This window comes from Atractosteus spatula, chromosome 9, assembly GCF_055471065.1.
Source record: "Atractosteus spatula isolate fAtrSpa1 chromosome 9, fAtrSpa1.hap1, whole genome shotgun sequence".
NCBI lineage: Eukaryota > Metazoa > Chordata > Actinopteri > Semionotiformes > Lepisosteidae > Atractosteus > Atractosteus spatula.
Genome location: NC_142714.1, coordinates 29,042,818 through 29,066,738, shown reverse-complemented (window position 1 = coordinate 29,066,738; position 23,921 = coordinate 29,042,818). Strand labels below are relative to the sequence as shown.

At 36.6% G+C, this 23,921-nt stretch overlaps 1 protein-coding gene across 1 annotated transcript in view; it reads left to right on the top strand.

Moving 5' to 3' along the window:
• The window catches only part of LOC148828490 (E3 ubiquitin-protein ligase MID2-like), a 179,883-nt gene that overhangs the window by 125,954 nt on the left and 30,008 nt on the right, over nucleotides 1–23,921 (top strand). The window contains exon 3 of the mRNA XM_088926039.1: nucleotides 10,265–10,413. Coding sequence (XP_088782165.1) covers nucleotides 10,265–10,413 — 149 coding nt within the window. The remainder of the gene's footprint in view (nucleotides 1–10,264; nucleotides 10,414–23,921) is intronic.

Below are 23,921 nucleotides of genomic sequence, written 5' to 3'. Positions count from 1 at the left end.
GGCAATGCTTATTAATAAGACAGAATTAAGCGTTGGTATGCTGTCTTAAAGGAGGCCCCATCTCACCCTCCATCTCTGTGGTGCAGCCACAGAGAAAGAATTCATGCAGGTTGATTTAAAATGTTTTCTTTTGATAAGAAGCAAGCTCCCAGACGGGGATGCACTTAGCTAAGCCTGGCTATCATGATCAATGGTCATCCATTGGCGCCTATCTGTCTAGGGAGTGCCGAATGGACATCTGGACTGCATTCCTAAGTGTCAAGAGTAAGTGACTCATATCTCACCTTGATCAACCAATCAGGTACTGGTAGGGCCGAGTAACCCACGTGGGACTCTGATGCCCATGGAACTTTCAGCCAATCGACGAGCTGAAGTTCCTCCAGGTAAAAACAGGCAACACAGAGAGCCTGAGAGATTCAGTAAGATTCAGAAGGGATTCAGGAGACTTCTGTGGACTTTTCTAAAGGGAATTCAAAGGAGAATTCCAGGGCAGGACGGCCCAGGAGCAGAAGGCTCCCAAGGGCAGGACATTCTCGCAGCGCGCCTCCTGACCATCCTGAGACTCAGCCCGGACAACCACGGAACGGCCAGTGTGTCCGAGTGCCAGAACTTTCCTTTGTTCTAAGAGTCTAGAGTGGAGGTTGCCAGAGAGTAACCAGCAGCAGGCCTCGTGAACAGGTCAGAACTGTGGACAGCTGAATCACTATTCAGAACTAGCGCTTCATTAGGAACGAACCGGTCCTCTTCCTGACTTGCTGGGACCCACAGTCATCTTTTCTCCTGTGCACAAACTTTGCTAGTTAAAGCCAACACTAACTAGCCGGTCAGTGAGCATCAGCAGCGCACCTTCGCAAGCCGCACAGCACAGCCTGGCACGGAGCCAGAGAGCGCGGATTGGACAGCAACAAGCCTGCAGCTGATTGTTTGTGCCTGCAGGAGATATGAATCCCCAGAGATTGGATGAGTATTCAACTTCAATGCATTACAGCTCGAGAATTCAATTGTTATCCCAACCAGTTGATAGCAATTTAATTCCTAAGAGTTTTGTACTTGTTTTGAGTATCTAATGTAGAAGTTATAACCAAGTTCATTTATGAAACGGTCTTAATGAATGATATACTGAACGTATGTCCTCTTGATGTGTAACACTTCGTAACTGATTGAATATATACCTTTTGTATTCTGATAACCCTCTCGATAAGATCTGTTAGGTTTATATGCATATTCTATGTATTAATAAATGTATCCTCGTGTATTAGTACCTGTGTGTGTGCGTTGTTTGAGTTATATCGCATGGTTGGATTCTAAAGCCATCGCAAGAATCAATTTTGTGATTTACTGCTACAATTAATAATTGTCTCAGTAAATGCCCAAACCCTACAGAACTGGTGCCTTCAGAGAGCCACTACATTTACATTTTGGCTATGGCAATGATTACATATTTGGCGTCCCTGAACGGCTATGAAACATTACAGGTGTTAGAAACCCACTATGAGATGGCAGCATCTCACTGAGGATAAATTATTTTATAGTGCTGGCTTAAAGAAACAGTCTTTCCACCTCTCTTGCTCATCAGTGTACATCTCTAGTTAGTTATTTAAACAAATTGCCTCTAAATAGAAACATCTTAAGATGCATCCTGTTCACTGGGGTATTTAAATCTACACTCAGCAATATCCAATATGTTCAGAATGTGACAGCCAGGATCCTGATCGGGTTGCATTACGCCAGTCTTCAAGTCCTTGCATCATGTTTTGAGTCAACTTCAAAATCCTCATCCTCATTCAGTATCTATCTGGCTTATTATCTTTCTGCTCCCCACTTTGCAAGCGTTGTCCATCTGACCCTGGTCTTCTAGCTGTCCTCAAGAACATTTACATTCTGTGGGTGACAGGACCTTCTCAAACTGCACCCCAGAGCTCTGGATTTGTATCCCTAGTGATATCAGAGTCACCTACCCTGAGTGCATTTAAATCTAACCTTTCTTTTCAGAAGACTTAGTGTCTGTATCTGCTTCATTTTCTAATTTTGGTTGTACTTCTAACTGCTTGTCTTTCTTATATGTATTAACTTTGTAATTTGTGGTCCTTATTACTGGTTTTACACCTACCGTATAGCTTTGAGATGCTGCTTTTAAAGGTGCTATATAAAATAAAGTTTTTATTATTGTTATAGAGAAAGATGATCAGATTTTCCTTGGTTTAGAAAAAGGATCTAAAGTTTACTTTTAAAGTTATACTAGTTTGTCACTCTTTTCACACCCTCTTTGCTAAATGGCTTTGCATACTAATCTGATCAATCTAACTACCTATTTTCTGTGTTTTCTCTATCCTACTAGATTTATATTAATTTATAATTATTCTGAAAATCTTCTTCTTGAAATGATTCATTTTTAAATACCTGTTTTCACTGTTAACATCTTGCAGCAACTCTGCGACAAAATATACACTTAGCTCAACCTGACAGTTAATCCTGCTACCAACATTGAATAAAAAAATCTTTAGATTTCTATATTTATGTCTTTATTTAATGGTTTCATTAGTGACAAAGGCTAAAATTTCTTTCATGTGTTGCAAAAAATTGACTTGCTTTAACAAAACATATTTACAAATCCTTTCACCTGGCAATCTACCAGAATGCCAAACTATCTAAGAAGCCCTCCATGAAACCATGTTTTATATTAATTCATATAAGTCTTTCTGACAGAATTGCTGTTTTTTATGTGTGCTAATTTTCTGACTCTATCCCATCAACCTTCATACTCTTCCTGCCAGAAATGCAACTGATTATTCAAGCCTCTCACTCTCTGCCAAATCTATTTCATGTTTTCATGTTTTCATGTTCTTTTGTAACACACACCTTTCTGTGATTGATTTTGTACATCTAAGCCTTTGCAAGTGTTCCTGCATCCCTCTTCTTCTCTTCTAAATGTCTAGTCATGGATTTTTTCTGTTTGCTTATTTCAAAGTAACACCTGCTCCATTTCTAAAACTTTTCATGTGTATGTTTGTATTTTTATATTTATTTATACCTTTAGCACTTTAATGTCCTACATTTTCATTTGCCTTAATGTGTAGACTGAATTTTAGTTTAGCCTTAAAAAGCTTGAGTTTTCTCTATCTTTTGTTTCTTGTCCTACAACTGTTATGATTGATCACCGAATTATTTCGCTTCACATGACTTCTTTCATTCACTTCTTCCTGAATGTCTATGACAAGCAGAGATAGTTCTGTCTCTGGTGCAATCTTTTGCAGCTGAAATGTCACTGTTTAAATGAATAAGAAATTATATTGCTCACAAATCTAATCACTTATTCTACATAAACACAACGTAATTGCTCTCTGAAAATGCTCTTTTTCCTGTATGTTTTGGAGACCTTGATCGGAACTGATTTGAAATGTCAGAAAGGATTTTTTTTTCTATGTGTATTTCTATTGCAGAAAAAGTGTGCATTTCCTGCATTGCTTTATTTGTCAAGATTTTAACTTTATATTTAGGCTCAGATTTCAACTATAAAATTGACACTGATTACTAGCAGTAAATGGATGAACTTTTTTTCCTATGTGGCTCTCACTACTGTGATTCAGACACAGAACAATTAAAGATAGCAACAAGTCAGGCACCCAGAGGGGGTACGGGGGTGTCTTCCCGCCTCCATAACTAAAAAGCCAAATAGAAGTTACTTAAGCGACATAAACATGTCGTGTAACTGACAGTTTGAGGTAGCCTATCACGTAAATTTCATTTTGTTGCTGATAGGTTAAGCTTTCGAAACTCAGCCCCTAAGTCCTGTGGCTGATTTTCTCCCTCTTTTGTTGGTAAAACGCAAGGATCACAAGCACTTCCATGTTAACTGGGATGTGTAGTTTTTAATTCGGTTTGAATTATAACTGTGAGGGCGCGCCAAAAATTTTCGGTGCTGTCGTCTCCACTTTAAAGGTAACCCCCTCGTGGAAGAATTTGATCTTGAACATTTGCCCAGCGAGGGAAAGGGAGGGAAGGGAGTAATCTTTGCCCCACATGGACAGACTGACAAAGCAATTGGAAAGTGTAAGCTATATTTAGCCATTGCAAGCCACTGCAGCAGCCACAAATAAATAAAAAAAACTTTTTTTTCCTTGATGGTAACTGTAACAAATTGTCACTTTTCACATCCTTGAGAAACAATCACGACTTTCTCATCCAATCAAAGGTTTGATGTTTTTTTTTATTTTGAAACTGTGATCTTGACATGCAGGTGTGAAGTAGAGTTAACAGCTTCAGATTTAAAAGGTTATAAATAATATATATTCTGTGTCATATTAACATTGGAATGTTTTTACAAGTGTAAAAAGAGGCGATACACAACGTGTATCCTTTATAACTCTTCAGTTTACAGAGAGATTTCACCAGAGCCTCACAACATTGTCCAATAATACTCTTCTTTGTCTAATTTTTAGTTTAGCAGGATTTGCGCGCTAAGCATATTGTTTAATGGGGATGACATTACCCACGTCTTTACCACTGTACAACACTTGTTTGAGTCGGAGTGTCTGATAATAAAACAGAGTGCCTTCCAATACATAAACTGTAAATACTTCAGGTGGGTAGCTGTTCATGCACTTAGCCAATAGGAGGGGTGTGTGTCACTGGTTATTGTCCTTTCAATGCCATTTTGTGCACTTAAACAACTGGAGATTGTTTGTCTGATCTGGCCAGTAGAACTGGATTTAACTCCCATAATTGACAGTATTCACTGTCATTCATTTAATTAATGTATTATTTATATTATTTTCATATTTACACATACTTATTGTGATATATATACACATGTATGATTAATAAAGATGTCAACAATACAATATAAATCTTATTTATTTTATTTAGACATTACAGAAAGATACTATATTTTTTAAAAGTTCAGAAAGCTCATTGGCCTGGACACAAGCCCAGGACCTTCCAGCTTGTAGGTGACAATGCTACCACAGGACCAAATCAACACTCAAGCTTTTCATTTTCCATTGCAACAATCACGATAGCAAAATATAGTGAAAACATAAAAATGTTTCCACATAACCACAGGTGAACGAGTTCAGGAATTCAATGCAGATATTTACTAATACTGAGAATGTGGAATACACTAACACTACCAGCTATATAAATACATTGTATTTATTTCCAAATTAATACAGTTAATGACATTCAGAAACTGTTTTAAAATTTCTTTAGTCACATGATTCCATATTAATATTCAACATTAAGGATTTAAAAAAGATTAAAGCATTATAGTGTTTTACAAAGTATATAACCTTTATATAGTTAGAACAATCACATCTACACCTTTTTAAAAAATAACCACAGTAAGTGACCGAGTTAAAACATGAGTATAAAACACAATTAAGTGATTATTAAAAAAGTAGTTCCTCGTATTTTCCTACATTCTTCCATTAATTTCTGAAACGCTGTATTACTATTGGTTCTGTTGTACAAAACGTAAAGATGCAGCCATTCAAAATGCACGATACAAACCCGCGGTACGGGAAAGCCACCGCAGGGCACCGCGGTAAGTGATTGGCTGGCCAAAATGACCGACAGGGGCACTCGTGGTGCGTTGGTTGGTAGTGAGAAGATTTAATCATTTAATCTCTTTACTGTACACATTTTAATCTGCTTAGTATTGAATATTTATATGAAATTTTACTACTAAAGGGAAATTTTAGTACCTGAGCATAAAAAGAAGAGGAGCATAACGCATCTGAAGGTCATAAACGATATTAATTTAGGAACATAAACATTACTGTATGTAAACTGTACCGTGTATGGCTGGTCTTGGTAGTTTAAAGAAAAAATACACAGCAGTCTTCCATTTCTCCCTAAACATTTTAAGCATGAAAGTTTTATGAAACGGTACCCAAATATGCGATTGCTGTATAGAATGAATTTTAATTTTAAAAAATTATTTAACACGAAAATCAAGCTGTTTAGATCTTCCGCCTGAGAACATAGTCACCCGTTGCTACCCAACGCAGAAACACAGTCACTAACTAGCAAAGAGAGGACATTAGCTAGCCAATATGATAAAGAAATAAATGATTATTTTGTTTATTTCTTTTGCACATTTATTTAAACATTTCCATCGATTGTACAAGCACTTGGAAACGCCCGTTTTCCATGTAAATAGTTCCCTGGTTCCGCACCCCGCACCAAACAAATTTATATTTCTAAATATCACAACATGATCGAATTTAAGTCATTTTAATAACAATGAATAGTCACCTATGCGTTACAAAATAAACATTTATATTGATTTAAATCGCGTTTAAATCGCCTTTATTTAAAACCCATAAATAAAGCTGATACTGTTTAGACTTTTAATTATTTAAAACTGTATTACAGCAGCACAATGCACAATGCAAAGTAAATCGCTATCTTTGTCTTCTGCGTAATAATGTTCACCTCTCTGTCCAGCAAATTAACAATAGTAATAATAATGAACTGTATTGTATATGGCGCCTTTAAAGGTGGCTCCTCAAAGCGCTTTACAGGATAAAAACAATAACAACAATAGTGTTAGGCTGAGCAAATGATTTTTTTTTTATAGAAATACAAAATGAGATATAATGATGTGTTCCGGCTTAGACATTAACGAAGAGCATAACACATGGGCGGCGTAGCGGTCGGCTCTGGCTTTCCCATCTATACCGATGCACTGCAAGTACAACCCCCCTCTCTGCGGGAGTGCTGGCTGTGACGAATTAAACCAGTTTCACAGGTAAGTAGAAGGGGGAGAGATTTCCAGCGAAAGACACCTCCCCCCCTCCAAAACCACCCAGTAAGTACAGTACTTACTAGTTAAGAAAGCTAGGCTCCTCAATAAAATCGCTTTAACATGTTTATGCGTTGGTGTAACAGTCCGGGCGTGGCAAGCTTCTAATGTCAACCCGACTACGGCGAAAGGAACCCTTCTTTCATTGGAAGACAATGAACATATTCTAGCCCTAAATGAATTAATAGCAAACATGGTTTACATAAAAGACATTTTTCCAAGAAAGTTTAGCCTTTGTCACTAATGAAACTACTAAATAAAGACATAAATATAGAAATCTTAGGATTTTTAAAATACATGACTTTGCTAAAATTTATTTAAAAATAAAAACGATTACAAATGCCAGCGGAGAGAGAGAACAGGGGAAGGATGTTGGTTTTGCATAAGGGGGGGCTATGGAAATTAGGTCTATTTGGGAATGTGGAGTTACATGTTCTGGCTGTTTATGAATTATCGTTGTTGAGTATGGAGTGTTGAAGTATTGATTTTGTGTAATGCTTTATGTTGAAAACTGAGGTGGATTTTGTTTATGATAAAGAGGATAAACTGGGATGGGAGGAGGGTTTGGTTTTGCATAAGGGGCGGGATTATGATAATTGGAGGAATTTGAGAGAGTTTGCGGGCTATTTTTGGTTTGTATTACGAATAATTCGTACAAGATATTGAGATTTGTTGATAATTGGAGGACAGTTTTGCTTTAATGGTTTGATATATTTGATTTTGTATTGTGGTTGTTATCTATGTTTTTGGTTGGTATTATGTTTATATGGTTACTCTAGGAGGTTTCGTGAAAAAGCACATTGTGCTGCTGTAATGGTTTTAAAAAAGTCTAAACAGTATCAGCTTATGTATGGGTTGTAATTTAAAAAAAGTCAAAAACCGCACTCAAAATACTATTAAGCGCTTTTAGATATGCCATCCCATGTTTTTTTAATCCCTGGCGGAACCGGGCATCCATAAGAATCAAGTTATAGGTTTCATTGCGCTTTGACAGAAACCAAATTATATTGTTTTTAATTTCTTTAGATACGCGATTCCACATTATATTCCGTATTAATCAAATTCTAAAAGTATGCTTGTTGACTCCGGTATCGAGGGTATTCGCAGAAAAGCTTAAAACTACCACTTTTTATACACGTTATTTCACGTTAGTTAAAGACTGCGATGCTTAAAATGTTTAGGGAGAAATGGAATACTGGTGTGTATTTTTTCTTTGAAGTACCGAGACCGGCCATATACAGTTTACATACTGTATGTTTATGTTCCAAAACTAATATCGTTTATGAATTTCACACACGTTATGGTAAAATTCCATATAAATATTCAATACTTAAACGGGCACAGTAAAGACATTAAATATACATATACATACTGTATACAGTACAGTATACATGTTCCTAAATCAATATCTTCTATGAGCATGTGAAAGGCATGGTGAATGTGGACCAGGGCAATACTTTGAGTTTACAGCTTGTCCAAGGTCATTCATTATACTGTAAATACTATTAGTAATATCTTCGGTAAAGACTTTGATGGCGACAGCTCAAACATGCTCCCCCCCTCCCTCTCTCAATTCATTTCAATTTAAGGTGCTTTAATAGCATGACAGATGGGTACAATCAGTGTTGGGTATTTACTTTGTAATCTGTATTGCTTTGAGATGCCACTTTTAAAGGTGATATATAATATCAAGGCTTTAACTTGCTTTAACTCCGCAAGTCTGAGTTCTTGTGTCCGTCCTATCCGAGCCCGAAAGTATTACAATATGTATCTTTATAGCAGGTGGTGTACAGCTTTTTAGTATAGATTACACTTTTCTAAAATGTATTTAAAAAATAAAAACGATTACAATCTAATCTTTCCACGTTTGATCCCAAGATCCCAAGAAAAATAAATCTAAACGGGGAGAAAGCTATGCTGAAAGTTTATTAAGATACTTAGAAGACAAAGATATCAATTTATGTTGCATTTGTCTGATTGTGAATCAAAAAACACATATATTTAAACATGCGTTTGCGATTTAAATCAAAACGTGATTTAAATCAATATAAATGTTTATATTGTAAGGCATAGGTGACTATTCATTGTTATTAAAATGACTTAAATTCGATCATGTTGTGATATTTAGAAATATAAAAGTCAATTAATTGTCCATAATATTACTATTCTATTTTTTCAAAGAAATGTCGCAGTACACGAATATAATAATATTGTTATTAATTTCTTTAGATATGCGATTCCATATTATATTAGCAGAAAAGCTTAAAACTACCACTTTTTTACACGCTTTTTCACATGTTAGTTAAAGACTTCGATGCTTAAAATGTTTAGGGAGAAATGGAATACCGGTGTGTATTTTTTCTTTAAAGTACCGATTCCTGGAATCTGACTTTCTAACACCCTTCTGAAGTGGTTCCATAATATCTGGTATACGGAAAAGAAAGCGTTGATTTTATGAAAAATCAATTATGAAATTATGAAACGCTCTGTTAAAAGCAAGAGAGTTTTTATGTCCGTTGCAGTAAAAGAAAATGCCTGACAAAGTAGGGCTTGGACAGATTCCAAGTGCTTGTACAAATGTGCTAAAGAAATTAGCAAAAAAAGTCATTCCTTTATCATTCCTTTATCGTATTCGCTAGCTAATGTCCTGTTTGTCAAAGAAAAAACTAAAAGTATTTTCGTTTAAAATGACGGTTAGAAAGAATGTGGACCAGCGTAATACTTTGAGTTTACAGCTTGTCCAAAGTCATTAATTATTAATTCTATTAGTAATATCTTCGGTAAAGGCTTTGATGCATAAATATTTCTGATAAAGGTAGGTTGTGTACTTTTGTCCAACTGAGCAATCTTGCTTTCATAAAATATACCAATTTTTTAATGAATGATGATTAACATGCTGTAATACACAGTTTAAATTTAAAAGCTCAAATGCTGTACATGAGAGGTTAAGCTTTATTGGCTCCTCCTGGCGGTTTTACAAGGTGATTCCGGATACTTTCCAGCATGACGTCAAATGACGCGATAAACCGCGTGATGCTGCGTTTTGATGCGACACGCCCAATGGGGTATACCGCGAAATACCCCACCCATTTTGAATGGCTGCATCTGTACATAAAACCTTGAATATCTGAGCAGTGTCTGCTATATTAAAATGATTTACATATTCAATGTAAATGCAAATATTGTCAATGTTGTGTCCTTATCCTTCAAAGTAATAGATAATAAAGAGTCTTTATGCATATTACTATGCTGGAGTAGAAAGACACTCAGAGGTTTGTTATTACCTCTCAAAGCTACTGTACCTAGCAAGACTTACAATCAGACATTTACCTTCCCTGGTTTTAGAGGATAATTATTAATGGTTTGATAAAGGAATGGAATTGGGGAAATTATTTTAATTTTGGAACATATTTTTTGCCTCCTTCTGATTCCTTCTTTCTGTTTCATTTACTTTGTAAGGTGATGAAGCTCCGTAAACTGGCACAGCAGATTGCCAACTGCCGTCAGTGTCTGGAACGTTCAAGTGCACTCATCATTCAGGCAGAGCACAGCCTAAAAGAAAATGACCATGCCCGCTTCCTGCAAACAGCCAAGAATGTAGCTGAAAGGTGAGATACTCTTCATATGTAATAATAATAATAATAATAATAATAATAATAAAAGTTTATTTATAGAGCACATTTCATACAATTAGCAACTCAAAGTGCTTTACAAACCAAGCGTAAAAATAAAATCTTAAAATTAAGAGAGATACTTTCAGCTGTAAAGGAAAACACAGTAATACAGTAAAGCAACATGAATGTCAGTTCATGCTTGAAAAAAAATAAATAGAAATGAGGAAAGTTGTAATAAAATAAGAAAAATAAAAGATAAAAAAGAAAGATAAATAAAAAGATCAAAGAACCATTTTGACTAAAAGATACATTAAAAAGATATGTTTTCAGATGTTTTTTTAAAACAATATACCAAGCCTGACTGCCTAAAAGTGGTAGTGAGTTCCATAATTTAGAAGCATAAAAACAAAAAGCAGCCTCTCCCCTCTTTCTGTATTTCACTTGTTGTTATTTGTAGAAGACCAGTATTTGCAGATGTCAGGTCATGTATAGGAACATATAAAGACAGACATTCAGTAAGGCACATAGGTGCTAGGACATTTAGAGCTTTAAAAACAAGGAAAAGAACTTTAAAACTTTAGAAATCTATCCTAGATAATACAGGTAACCAGTGAAGTTATTTCAAAACAATACATGTACTTCTAAAGTGATTTGTTTCATTCTTTTATGAATCTGCCCATTAAAAAATCTGAACACAAGTTTAAAGTATCCTCCTGTAGTAAGGATATTTTGGGTGAAAATATTGCATGAAAATATTTTTCTGTGGAATCATGATGTGGTTAAATGTAAAAATTATTTTTGAAGCCATCAACATTTCACTTTTGATAATACAGGTGTCTCTTTAGAAAAATACATTGCTAAAGAACTATATGTACAACTTATAGGTGCTGTGGGCAGTATGGTTATTAACCTTTTCAAGGATTTAATTAAACAACATGGTGTTTATGCAGTGATGCCCAAAACTAACAACTTCTTGTATCCAAAGTTTGGTGAGTTCTGTACAGTTGTTTTAGAGTTGCATGATTTCTACTTTGGTTCTCATAAAAATAATGTAGTGCATGTCCTAGTAGTACAGATGCAGCCATTTAAAATGCACGGTAAAACCCTGTAACGCACTAAATAACCCACAGTTCACTGCAGTGTAACAGGGGCACTTGTGGAGCATGGCTTGTTAGTGAAACAATTTAATCATTTAATCTCTTTATTATGCATATTTTCAACTGGTTAGTATTGAATATGTATATGGAATTTTAAAACTAAAGAGAAATGTTAGTAGCTGAGCATAAAATGAAGAGGAAGCATAACGCATCTGAAGGTCATAAACGATATTAATTTAGGAACATAAACATATTATGTAAACTGTATATGGCTAATATTAGTAGTTTAAATAAAAAATACACACCAGTATTACACTTTATTTCTAAACATTTTAAGCATCAAAGCGTTTCATTTGGTTACATGCTGTGGTTATTTTGGAAAAGTTTTTACGTGCTCCTTTTGACTATATTAAGTTTATATACTTTGTAAAAAGTTATATTGTTTTAACCTTTTCTGCGAATACCTACACTCGTTATTACAGTAAAATTACACATACTTTTTAGAATTTGATTAATAGGGAATAAAATAAGGAATTGTGTAAGGAAATTACGATATTTATTTAAGGGTCTAAATATATGTATTTATATAGCTGGTAGTATTACTGTAATCCACTTTCTTTGTAAACATGTTTTATTTTTCATTTGACTCATTCACGCATGATCAATTGTAAGAGAGTGATAGATGGAGACAAGATGGAGGTTGTCAAAACAACATTCCCAAGAATGCAGTGGGAAATAATGTACCACCCTCAGTCACCCGACCATCTGATGCACTGTATCAGAGAGAATGAAAGATGGATTAGCCCTTTAAGAGTACAGTTCACACTGTAGGATATGTATTCGACGCTCCAGAGCTATGGTTGCTTTCCGTAACTGATGTGCTCCCATAGCTATTTTTTTTTCTCCATAGCCTCCGCTTTATCATTTATACAGTATGCCTATTCCAGAGACATTTTCATTGTCGATAACAATGCGGGGAGAGCGTGTAGATTCCAAAACACTCTACGGCAGCAGAAGTGAGCAATTACCTGCTCGAAAACAAATGTGTTCCCAAAAGCATATACTGCACAATTTGCAACATTTGCAAACATTCCCGATACATAACCACGTTATGTACAGTGCATTGTTCTATTTTGTACCGTGACAGGAGAATACACACTGTATTAATTATTGTTGCTGCTGGGATTTGAGCTTTGAGTCGCCTACTTACTTCTTTGACTAGCTTGCAGAGAAAGTCATTGCCCTGCTTTTTGTCTATCACCTAATAAAAAGGTCAATTTAGAACACGTCATTTATTACTGTGAACTTATTTTGGGGCATTTATAGTAGAGAATCCCCATTACCCCCATTTTGATTAAAATCACAAACGTGTGTTTAATTAAGTCCCTTAATTAAATTTAAGCATAGCTTTCTCACCATTTAGGTTTATTTTTCATACCATCGTTAAACAAAGCAGGAGCGTATTGTACTTCCTCATGGGATCACACATAGAAAGATTAGACTGTAATTGTTTTTATTTTTTTCATACATTTTAGGAAAGTGTAATCTATACAAAAATTTGTATTTATTTAATACCACTTGATAGTTATATTAACAGAGATAAGAATTCAAGTTGTATACTGTTTAGACTTTTAATCATTTTAAAATATTACAGCATGTTAAACGTTAAACATGAAAAAGTTGGTATATTTTATAAAAGCAAGATTACTCAGATGGACAAAAGTACACAACGTTCCACCTTCATCATACATATTTTAATTATGCATAAATACTGAGATGGATAGTTTTAGTAAATATGTTGACATATTTTTGCCAGATAAAATTCTGCCAGAGCCTCACAACATTGTCCAATAATACTTTTCTTGTGTCTAATTTTTAGTTAAGTTGGATTTGAGCTACAGTATATTATGCATTTTTTTTACTGCGATAACGAGCGTAAGTATATAGACTTAGTATAGTCAGAAAGAGCACATAATTTTGTTACAGATTGTAACAGAATGCAACACTTTGACGTTTAAAATGTTTAGGAGGAAAGTGGAATACTGGTGTGTATTTTTACCAATACCAGCCATATACAGTTTACATAATATGTTTATGTCCCTAAATTAATATAGTTTATGAGCAATCTCCGGGAAACTAAAGCGGTTCCCAGGCACAAGTAACTTCATAACGCAAGAAGGCATTATGCTATACAGATGCAAAGTGTGTGGTACAAACCCGTACCACACGCAACTACCTACGTCATACCACGGTACGTGATTGGCTGGCCAAAAGGACCGACAATGGCACTCGTAGTGCAATGGTCAGTAGTGAAAAGATTTAATCATTTAATCTCTTCACTGTGCACGTTTTAATCCACTTAGTATTGAATATTTATATGCAATTTTACAACTAAAGGGAAATATTAGTAGCTGAGCATACAAAGAAAAGGAGCTTAACGCGTCTCATGATCATAAACTATATTAATTTAGGAACATAAACACATCATGTAAACTGTATATGGCTGGTATTGGTACTTTCAAGAAAAAATTCACACCAGTATTCCACTTTCTCCCTAAACATTTTAAGCATCAAAGTCTTACATGTGGTTATTTCGGAAACGATTTTACGTGCTCCTTCTGACCATATAAAGTTTATATACTTTGTGAAAAGTTATAATGTTTTAACCTTTTCTGCGAATACACTCATTATCGGACAAAACAAAAGCATACTTTTAGAATTTGATTAATAGGGAATATAATATGGAATTGTGTATCTAAAGAAATTAATAATGATATAATTATATTCATATACTGTAGCTCAACAGTAGTATAAGACTTTCTATTGATATGTGTATGGCTGTTTCACTGATTTCCACGTGTCTGTGGAGTGATGGCTAAAGCTTGTGCCTCATAAACCTGAGGTCCGGCTTCGACCCCAGGTGTCGCCATTAGTTTTCTTTTAACAAATAAACATTTCTTTGAAAAACTAAAATAACAATTATTATGGACACTAGTTCAGGTGGGTAGCTGCGTCAGCATGCGTAGGCTGCAAAGGAACAAGTAATAGGTTTATTCCATGCTGAAGAAAAGAAGAAAGAGAACACAACGTTTCGGCCGTGGAGCCTTCTTCAGGTGTGCGAGAGACAGGGCAGCCCTGTCCTGTTTGGTTTTTATTCCCAAATGGGAATGCACTTAGCTAAGCCTGGCTATCATGATCAATGGTCATCCATTGGCGCCTATCTGTCTAGGGAGTGCCAGATGGACATCTGGACTGCATTCCTAAGTGTCAGGAGTAAGTGACTCATCTCTCACCTTGATCAACCAATCAGGGACTGGCAGGGCGTGGTAACTCCACGTTGGTCTCCCATGCCCGCCAAACTCTCAACCAATCAGCACACATCTGTGTCTTGGTCAAAAAGGTAGTGCAAGCTCAGGCCGGGGCTCTCCTTGGCCATTTTTCGCGCACCCTCAGAGACAATCACGTGACAATCGCTGTTGTCTGCACTGGGACTTGGACTTTGTTCTAAGCGTGAGGCCGAGGATCCCGTATGTACTCAAGAATTCTGCAACGACCAACGTGAATGCTCCACTTGATCAACGGCAGCCTACAGTTGGACCCTCGTCGACAACCTGAATAGCTTATTCAGAAGCAGCGCTGGACGGGGAACGAACCAGTTTCTTCCCATGCGAAAGAGTGACTTGCGAGGACCCGCGGTCACACTCTGTGCATAGAGACTTTCTACTAGTCAGCCGGACTGCTGGTAGATCCCTAGGAGCAACTATTGCCCTGCGCGCCGCAGTTAGATTCCTCTGCCCGTCCTATTCCAAGCTGCACCTTGACTGGTTGGCCTGTAGCCAGAGGGCGCCTAGATGGACACCTATTGGACGACTGCTGAAACAGAGGTTGCAACAGAGCCTGTCAGCTGGTTTGGTGTTCGTGCCGCAAAATCAGAATCCATACAGTGGATAAGTAAACCCCATGTTCCACATTGTGTCTTGAGAATTTAATTGTTACCTCAACACAATTTGTTATCAATTTAATTCATGAGTAATGTATTTACTTCCGAGTCTAGTGTAACAGTGGGTAATAACACTGATTAGGGATTTGGTATAGCCGAATGATATATTGAAGTATATTCTCTGTTGTGTATCTCTTTGTGTTTGCATCTCTTTAAGATTATATACCTTGTATATTGATAACCCTCAGAGTAAGGTCTGCCGCTTGTATCCAGGCAGACTGGTATATGTTTGTATCTCGTGTATTGAATCCGTGTGTGTGCATTGTTAGTTGTTCTGACAATTGATTTTCTAAAAGCCACAATGAACCACCTCATGATTACTGCTACAATTAATAATTATCTCAGTAAAATCATAAAACCACTACACATGTCTAATGGTCTAACCCCATTACCCCCATTTTGATTAAAATTGCAAACACGTGTTTAATTAAATGCTTTTATATATTCACAATCTGACAATGCAATGTAAATTGTTATCTTTGTCTTCTATGTCCCTTAATTAACTTTAAGCATAGCTTTCTCACCATTTAGATTTATTTTTTATACCACCATTAAACAGTTAAACAAGGAAGAAAATGGTTTCAGAGAAAACAGTGTTTCAGGTGTGAAGAAAACAGATCCCCAATTCAATTTCATCCTAAACCTGTCCCCATACACCCTGCCCCCACTGCGATTAGAATATACACAAGGCACTGAAAGCTTTACAGTAGATGATCAGGTGTTTCGCAAACATAAGCATAGTACGTAATTCAGGCTTTATGAACTCACACCTGGGATTCGAATAATTAAAAAAAGTTTTTTTGTAAGAACTGCACCAGGTATTAGATCTTGTTTCTATTAAAGTTATATCAGTGGGTAGTGGTGGACGGTGCGCTATTTTGTCAGTAATCTGCTAATCTGCTTAACACCTTTAGAAAATCTTATTTTATTTCTGTATGGAATGCGTGTTAAGTTTACAAAATTAAAGTGTTTCAAATGTTTAATTAAGAAGTAAAAAGAACTTACAGCTCACACAAAGACTCAAACTACAGTTTGGAACAACGAGTATTAAGAAGTTGTGGTGCTCTAGCAGTGCTGTCCTAAGGCTAGCCTTAATTTTAGAATTTGATTAACAGGGGAAATAATATAGAATCACATATCTAAATAACATGCTTGCAAGCACGGTGACGTCACCGCCTTTCCCTCTGAATAGCTAGTCAAATAAAAGTCAGTGAAAACATTTGTCTGTCCTGTGCGTGGGGGGAAGGGGGACTGTCTTTCAATGGAAGACCCGCCTATTCAACTCTGAGAATGTAGGGGGGAGGAAAAGTGCTGGTGGTCTATTCACTGATAAAGTTGTGTTAAAAAAAACTACAGTATGCTTAAGGGTTGTTAAACCGAATCTATTTATTTTTCAGCAAAGCCAGTTGGTCCGAACCACACAGACACCAGCTAGTCTTCTAGAGCACCACAATTCACACAATTCAACCACATCACAGATCATAGATCAGTCCCAGTGTCATCACTCTGAGTGATAAGGGCAGATCTCACTGTAGCTTGACTGGCTGCTTCCCTGTTGAGCAATGCTAGAGACCTGGGTTCCATTCCCCAGCTGGAAGGGTGTGAGCCTGAACGTGCTACATTATTAATACCTTGTCACATTAACTAACTTTTCAGTTTATTCCACCAGACAGCACATGAATATAATTATATCATTATTAATTTGTTTAGATACTCGATTCCATATTATATTCCCTGTTAATCAAATTCTAAAAAGTATGCATTTTTTACTGCAGTAATGAGTGAATTCACAGAAAAGGTTAAAACATTATCACTTTTCACAAAGTATATAAACTTAATATGTTCAGAAGGAGCATGTAAAAACGTTTCCAAAATAACCACATGTAAGACTTTGATGCTTAAAATGTTTAAGGAGAAAGTGAAATACCGGTGTGTATTTTTTTCTTTAAAATACCAATACCAGCCATATACAGTTTACATAATATGTTTATTTTCCTAAATTAATATCGTTTATGAGCATGTGAAAGGCATGGTGAATCGGAGATGCTCAAAACTTACTTTGTATGATTGGAAGCGAATACTTGATCGGATCAACGAAATGCTGTGGAGTTACTTATTGTCAATGAAAAAATAAAGTATTTTCGTTTACAGAGATGGTTATAAAGAAAGTGGACCAGGGTAATACTTTGAGCTTACAGCTTGTCCAAGGTCATTCATTATTAATACTATTAGTAATATCATAAATGATGCATAAATATTTCTGCATAATTAAAATATTTATGATAAAGGTGGTAGGTTGTGTACTTTTGTCCAACTAAGCATTCTTGCCTTTATAAAATATACCAACTTTTTAATGTTTAATGATTAACATGCTGTAATACACAGTTTAAAGTTAAAAGTCTAAAGAGTATACAACTTAAATTCTTATTTGAATAAAGATTGTCCCTCAGCAGTGATCAGGATTCAAAAGCGGGTGTTTTCTGGTGACAGCTCAAACGCTGTACATGAGAGGTATTTATTAGCTCCACCTGGTGGTTTTACAAGGTGATTCCATATACTATTAACATAATCTAATTTGCATGCAGTATGCAGTAGGTATGACGTGATATGATGTCTTATACTGTGACACCCACCGCGCTGTACCGCAGTGTACATCGCTCGTTTTGAATGGCTGCATCTGTATTTTTTATGCATCAGTTGAATCCTTCTGACCATAAAAAAAACAGGATTCACTTTTTTCTGTCTTTTCCTACTTTTTCTCACCCACTGCGATTTGGGCACAGAATGGTTTAAAAATGGGAAGAGGTCAGATAGACAGAGGGAAGGGGGAGGGGTAAAACTGTTACCTGTCCCGGATACATCGGTTAAAAAATAGGCGGATTAACATCTTAGGAAAGCATTCCAATTTTAATGCGATATGGAAGATATTATTCATAATAAATGACCTTGAACAGTCTGCAAATTGAAAATTTAAAGAGGAGACATGTTTATCACCTCTTTTTACAATTGGAAGAACATTCCAATGTTAACGTGACACTGAAGATATTATTAATAACCTTTTAAATCTGAAGCTTTTAACTCTACTTCTCACCTGCATGTTAAGATCATGGTTTCAAAATAAAAAAAACATCAAAGCTTAGATTGGATGAGCACGTTATGATTGTGTGGCAAGGATGTGAAACGTGACAATTTGTTACAGTTACCATCAGGAGTAAAATGCCAATGTAAACGTCATATTTACTTTTTGTTGAAAATAAAAATATAAAGTTCTTTAAAGCTTTCTCAGTCAGGAGGTGACTCAGTTTCAGGTGTGAAGAATACAGGATCGGGTGTTTCGTAGATGTAGGGATAGTACGTAATTCTGGCTTTATGAACTCACTCTTAATGGGCTAATCCATCCGTCATTCTCTCTGATACAGTGCATCAGATGGTCAGGTGACTGAGGGTGGTACATTATTTCCCACTGCATTCTGGGGAATGTTGTTTTGACAAAAAACCTCCATCTTGTCTCCATCTATCACTCTCTCACAATTGATCATGCGTGAATGAGTCAAATTAAAAATAAATGTGTTAACAAAGAAAGTGGATTGCAGTAATATTACCAGCTATATAAATACATATATTTAGATCCTTAAATTAATATAGTAATTAATTTCTTTTAATACGCGATTCCATATTATATTCCCTAATAATTAAATTCTAAAAAGTATGCATTTCTTTTACTGTGATAATCAGCACAAGTATTCATGGAAAAGGTTAATCATTTAACTTTGAACATTGTGTGATATTTAGAAACACCAACAAATTCAATAATTTGAGCTACAGTATAGGAATATAATTGTATCCTTATTAATTTATTCAGATATGTGATTCCATATTATATTCCCTATTAATCAAATTCTAAAAAGTATGCATTTTTTACTGCAGTAACGAGCGTAGGTATTCGCATAAAAGGTTAAAACATTATAACTTTTCACAAAGTATATAAACTTAATATAGTCAGAAGGAGTACGAAAAAACATTTCCAAAATAACCACAGATTGTAACCGAATGCAAGGCTTTGATGCTTAAACTGTTTAGGAAGAAAGTGGAATACTGGTGTGTATTTTTTATTTAAACTACCAAAACCAGCTATATTCAGTTAATTCCAAATTAATATCATTTATGAACATGTGAAAGGCATGGTGAATCAGAAATTCTCAAAACTTACTTTGTATGATTCGAAACGAATATGTGATCGGATCAACGAAATGCTTGGAGCTCCATGAAGTTTCCCCCCCTACAGGCAGCACAAACGATAAAACCCACCTTATTCATTAGTGCTACGTTTGTGCTGGTTTGTGCCATTGAAAGTACATATATACCAATTTTTTGATGTGCACATAAACTGTAATCCGTAACAATGTAAAAAACTTAGTTATTTTAATTTACGTGGTGGAAGGAAGTCCCCATTACCTGTAGAGTGCTTTCACTGGGGTTTCCAGAGAAGCACTATATAAATGAAAGGATATTTTTATTAATCACGTGAAAATTGGGAAGAAGCCCATTTAAAGCCAGGTTTGGTGAAATTATAGATTTTGTTACATTTTTGTGTGTTAATCGGACTTCTCTATACTTTGCATTACACATTTTCCATAATACCTGGGCCACGGGTCTAGCAAGGGATTTGGCCATCAAATTAATGCTAAGATTAAAGGTTGACGTCACAAAGCCAACAAAAGAGTAGTGTTAAGCTTGCCACATTTTGTTGTTTGAGATTTCAGTTCTAAGCATTATGCGGTGTTTTGTATTCATTCTTATTTCTTTCTGGGGATTTAAACTACTCATCAATTGTTTGATTTTTTTAAACCTTTAGCATTTAAATTCCATGTACTACACTACATATTAGTGATTTTTGAATGTTAATTGTTTATGAAAGTAGATATCAGACCTACTGCATGCAATAGTTTATTAAGGAGCTGTTGCTTTTCTATTGTTCTATTCCGTTACCTGTAGAGGGGGAGAGGGATTTATAATGTACATTGAAGTACCTGCCTCTTTGAAGTTCTGAGCATCTTTGGGAATATTCTCACAGTTTACATTGTTTGTATCATGTCCCAGAAGCAGCAGGCACGAAACCAGTGATTCCACTATTATAGTAAATGTAGTAGAGTTAACCATTTGACAATAGATTAAGGTCTGCCTTCACAGAGCAAAGAACAGGATAAAATGAGTTTTGTGAGCTTTATTAACTTATACCCTCACAAAACAAAGTATATTTAGGAAGTACTGAGTTGGTATAAAATTGCATCATCTGGTGTGTTACACTGTTACCACAACTTGAGAGATCAGGGAAATGTACTGGATTAAAGCTCTGTATTGTTCATTGTTATTCTAACATTGTTAAACATTTTACACATTGTTTGGTTATGAAAGTCGGTGTGAGCACAGGATTTGTTTTTTGTATTTTAAACAATGTATGTTATTGCACCATAATACTCATTCTATATATTTGCCCTTCATTCCAGGATTCATCACTGTTACGACCCCAAGTGTCTAGGGGTATCGGAGTGTAAAATTTAGGATAATTCTTTTGGAAGCAGGTGGGTTTTAGTGAGGGACTAGGAAGCGTGATAACAAGGGTAAGGAAGTAGAGTGGTGCCAAAGAAAAGAAAATAACAAACAAAATGGAGCTGGCTAGGACAGTGAGGGAAAGCTAACCTAACTACAAAAGAAAACCCGAAACACACGGTCTTCGGCATCTTCAACACCCTAACTAACCTCCACTCACTACCCAAAATCATACAAGACAAATGGCACTCACCCGTACTTAACTAGTGTCAATAATACAAAGTCAACTAAGTGTGTAAAGTGTACCCAACAACCTAAACTAACCTTATACACAAAAGTTCATACAAAAACACAAATGAACCAGGAGTACAAATAAGGGAAAACGAGAGTAATCAACAGGAACAGGGTACAAAGAACACAAAAGTTGAACATATAACACGTTAGGGCAAGGTAATGGCAAAACAAGGATAAACAGACAAACAAACAAAAGTATAAAGAAACTAACAGAAAACCAATAAAACAACAAAGCCGAAGCGATACGAAAATACACACACACAAAGCAAAACAAAACAAACCAACGAAGCCGAAGCAATAACCAAAACCAAACGGGACCAAAGTCAAATGAAAGGCCTGTCCTTGCTGAAAACCTCCATGTTATATGCTGAATAAGATGTGTTCTGATTGGCTGAGAGCTAATTGATGATGACGTCATACTGAAAGTGTGGTGTAATGGTGGGCCAATGGGGAAGGGAGAACAATTAAGGGTCAGCAGTGTGGACATAACAGAAAAAAAACACAGAACACACTGGGACGTAACAATCACCTACAGGCACTGTTAGGAGGGTAGGAACTTAACAGTATTAACATTTAGGCTGTGCTGCCAGACATAACCTGACAAAAGTGTATACCCAAGTGCTGCAGGACTGCAAAGGTAACAAAGAATCAATGTATACATGCATAACAGAGTAACTGCAAACTATAAAATCACATTTAAAACATCAATGATAATAGCACTCTATATAATCCTGAAACCTGTATAACCAACTGTAGTGGTTTGATGGGTTTACTGAGACAATTATCAATTGTAGCAGTAATCACGAGGTTGTTCGTTGGGGCTTTTAGAAAATCAATCGTCAGAACAACTAACAACGCACACACACGGGTTCAATACACGAGATACATTTATTAATATAAACTGTGCACCAAACATATACTAGTCTGCCTGGATACGAGCGGCAGACCTTACTGTGAGGGTTATCACTATACAAGGTATATAATCTCGAAGAGATGCAAACACAAAGAGATACACAACAGAGAATATATGTCAATATATATCGTTCGGTTACCAAATCGCTACTCAGTGTTATTACCCACTGTTACTCTAAACTCGGAAGTAAATACATTACTCATTAATTAAATTGATAACAACTTGTGTTGAGGTACAATTAAATTCTCGAGACGCAATGTAGAACATGGGGTTTACTTATCCACTGTGTTTGGATTTGGAATTTCCCGGCACGAACACCAAACCAGCTGACAGGCTCTGTTGCAGCCTCTGTTGCAGCGGTTGTCCAATGGGCGTTGTGTCGGCGTCCTCTGGCTACCGGCCAACCAGTCGAGGTGCAGCTCGGAGTAGGACGGGCGGAGGAATCTGACTGCGGCGCGCAGGGCAGTCGTTGCTCCGAGGGGATCTACCAGCAGTCCGGCTGGCTAGTAGAAAGTCTCTATGCACAGGGTGTGACCGCGAGTCCTCACAAGTCACTCTTTTGCCTGGGAAGAAACTGGTTCGTTCCCGGTCCAGCGCTGCTTCTGAATAAGCTATTCAGGTTGTCGACGAGGGTCCAACTGTAGGCTGCCGTTGATCAAGCGGAGCATTCACGTTGGTAGAATTCTGAGTACGTACGGGATCCTCGGCCTCGCGCTTAGAACAAAGTCCAAGTCCTTTTGCAGACAACAGCAGTTGTCACGTGATTGTCTCTGAGGATGCGCGAAAATGGCCAAGGAGAGCCCAGAACTGAGCTTGCGCTCCCTTTTTGATCAAGACCCAGATGTGTGCTGATTGGTTGAGAGTTTGGCGGGCATTGGAGACCCACGTGGTATTACCAGTCCCTGATTGGTTGGTCAAGGTGAGATATAAGTCACTTACTCTTGACACTTAGAAATGCAGTCCAGATGTCCATTCGGCACTCCCTAGACTGATAGGCGCCAGTGGATGACCATTGATCATGATAGCCAGGCTTAGCTAATTGCATCCCCGTCTGGGAGCTTGCTTCTTATCAAAAGAAAAACATCTTAAATCAACTTGCATGAATTCTTTTTCTGTGGTTGCACCACAGAGATGGAGGGTGAGATGGGGCCTCCTTTAGGAGCATACCAACGCTTAACTCTGTCTTATTAACAAGCATTGCCGCTACATATCCCCCCTTTTTGAAGGTCACGAGGTCTTGAGGCGTTGTTGCCTTCAAAACAAAAACAGAGTTAAGTGATGTTTGTTGTACCACGGTGGATTCTACCACCCAATATTCACATTACCTCTCGAGAATTTGTACAGGAAATAGTGTTGGAAAGAACATTGCGCATACCTGCTCTCAGTTATAAGGTACCTAGGAATGAGGCATTGGGCATCATCATTAGCTCTAGACCTTAAACTTCCGGCAATTCACTATCAGTATCGGATAGCTCTGCAGCAGGCAGACGTTTGGGAGTGGTTACCTGATTTCGGTGATAAACCATTGCTCCCTTTGTCTCATTCAAACTACCCCGCGAGGCTTTGATACAAGAGAACAGCATCCAACACATTACCCCAGCCATGATCCAGCTACCCAGCAGCAGTGTCAAGATGACCACGTTTATTG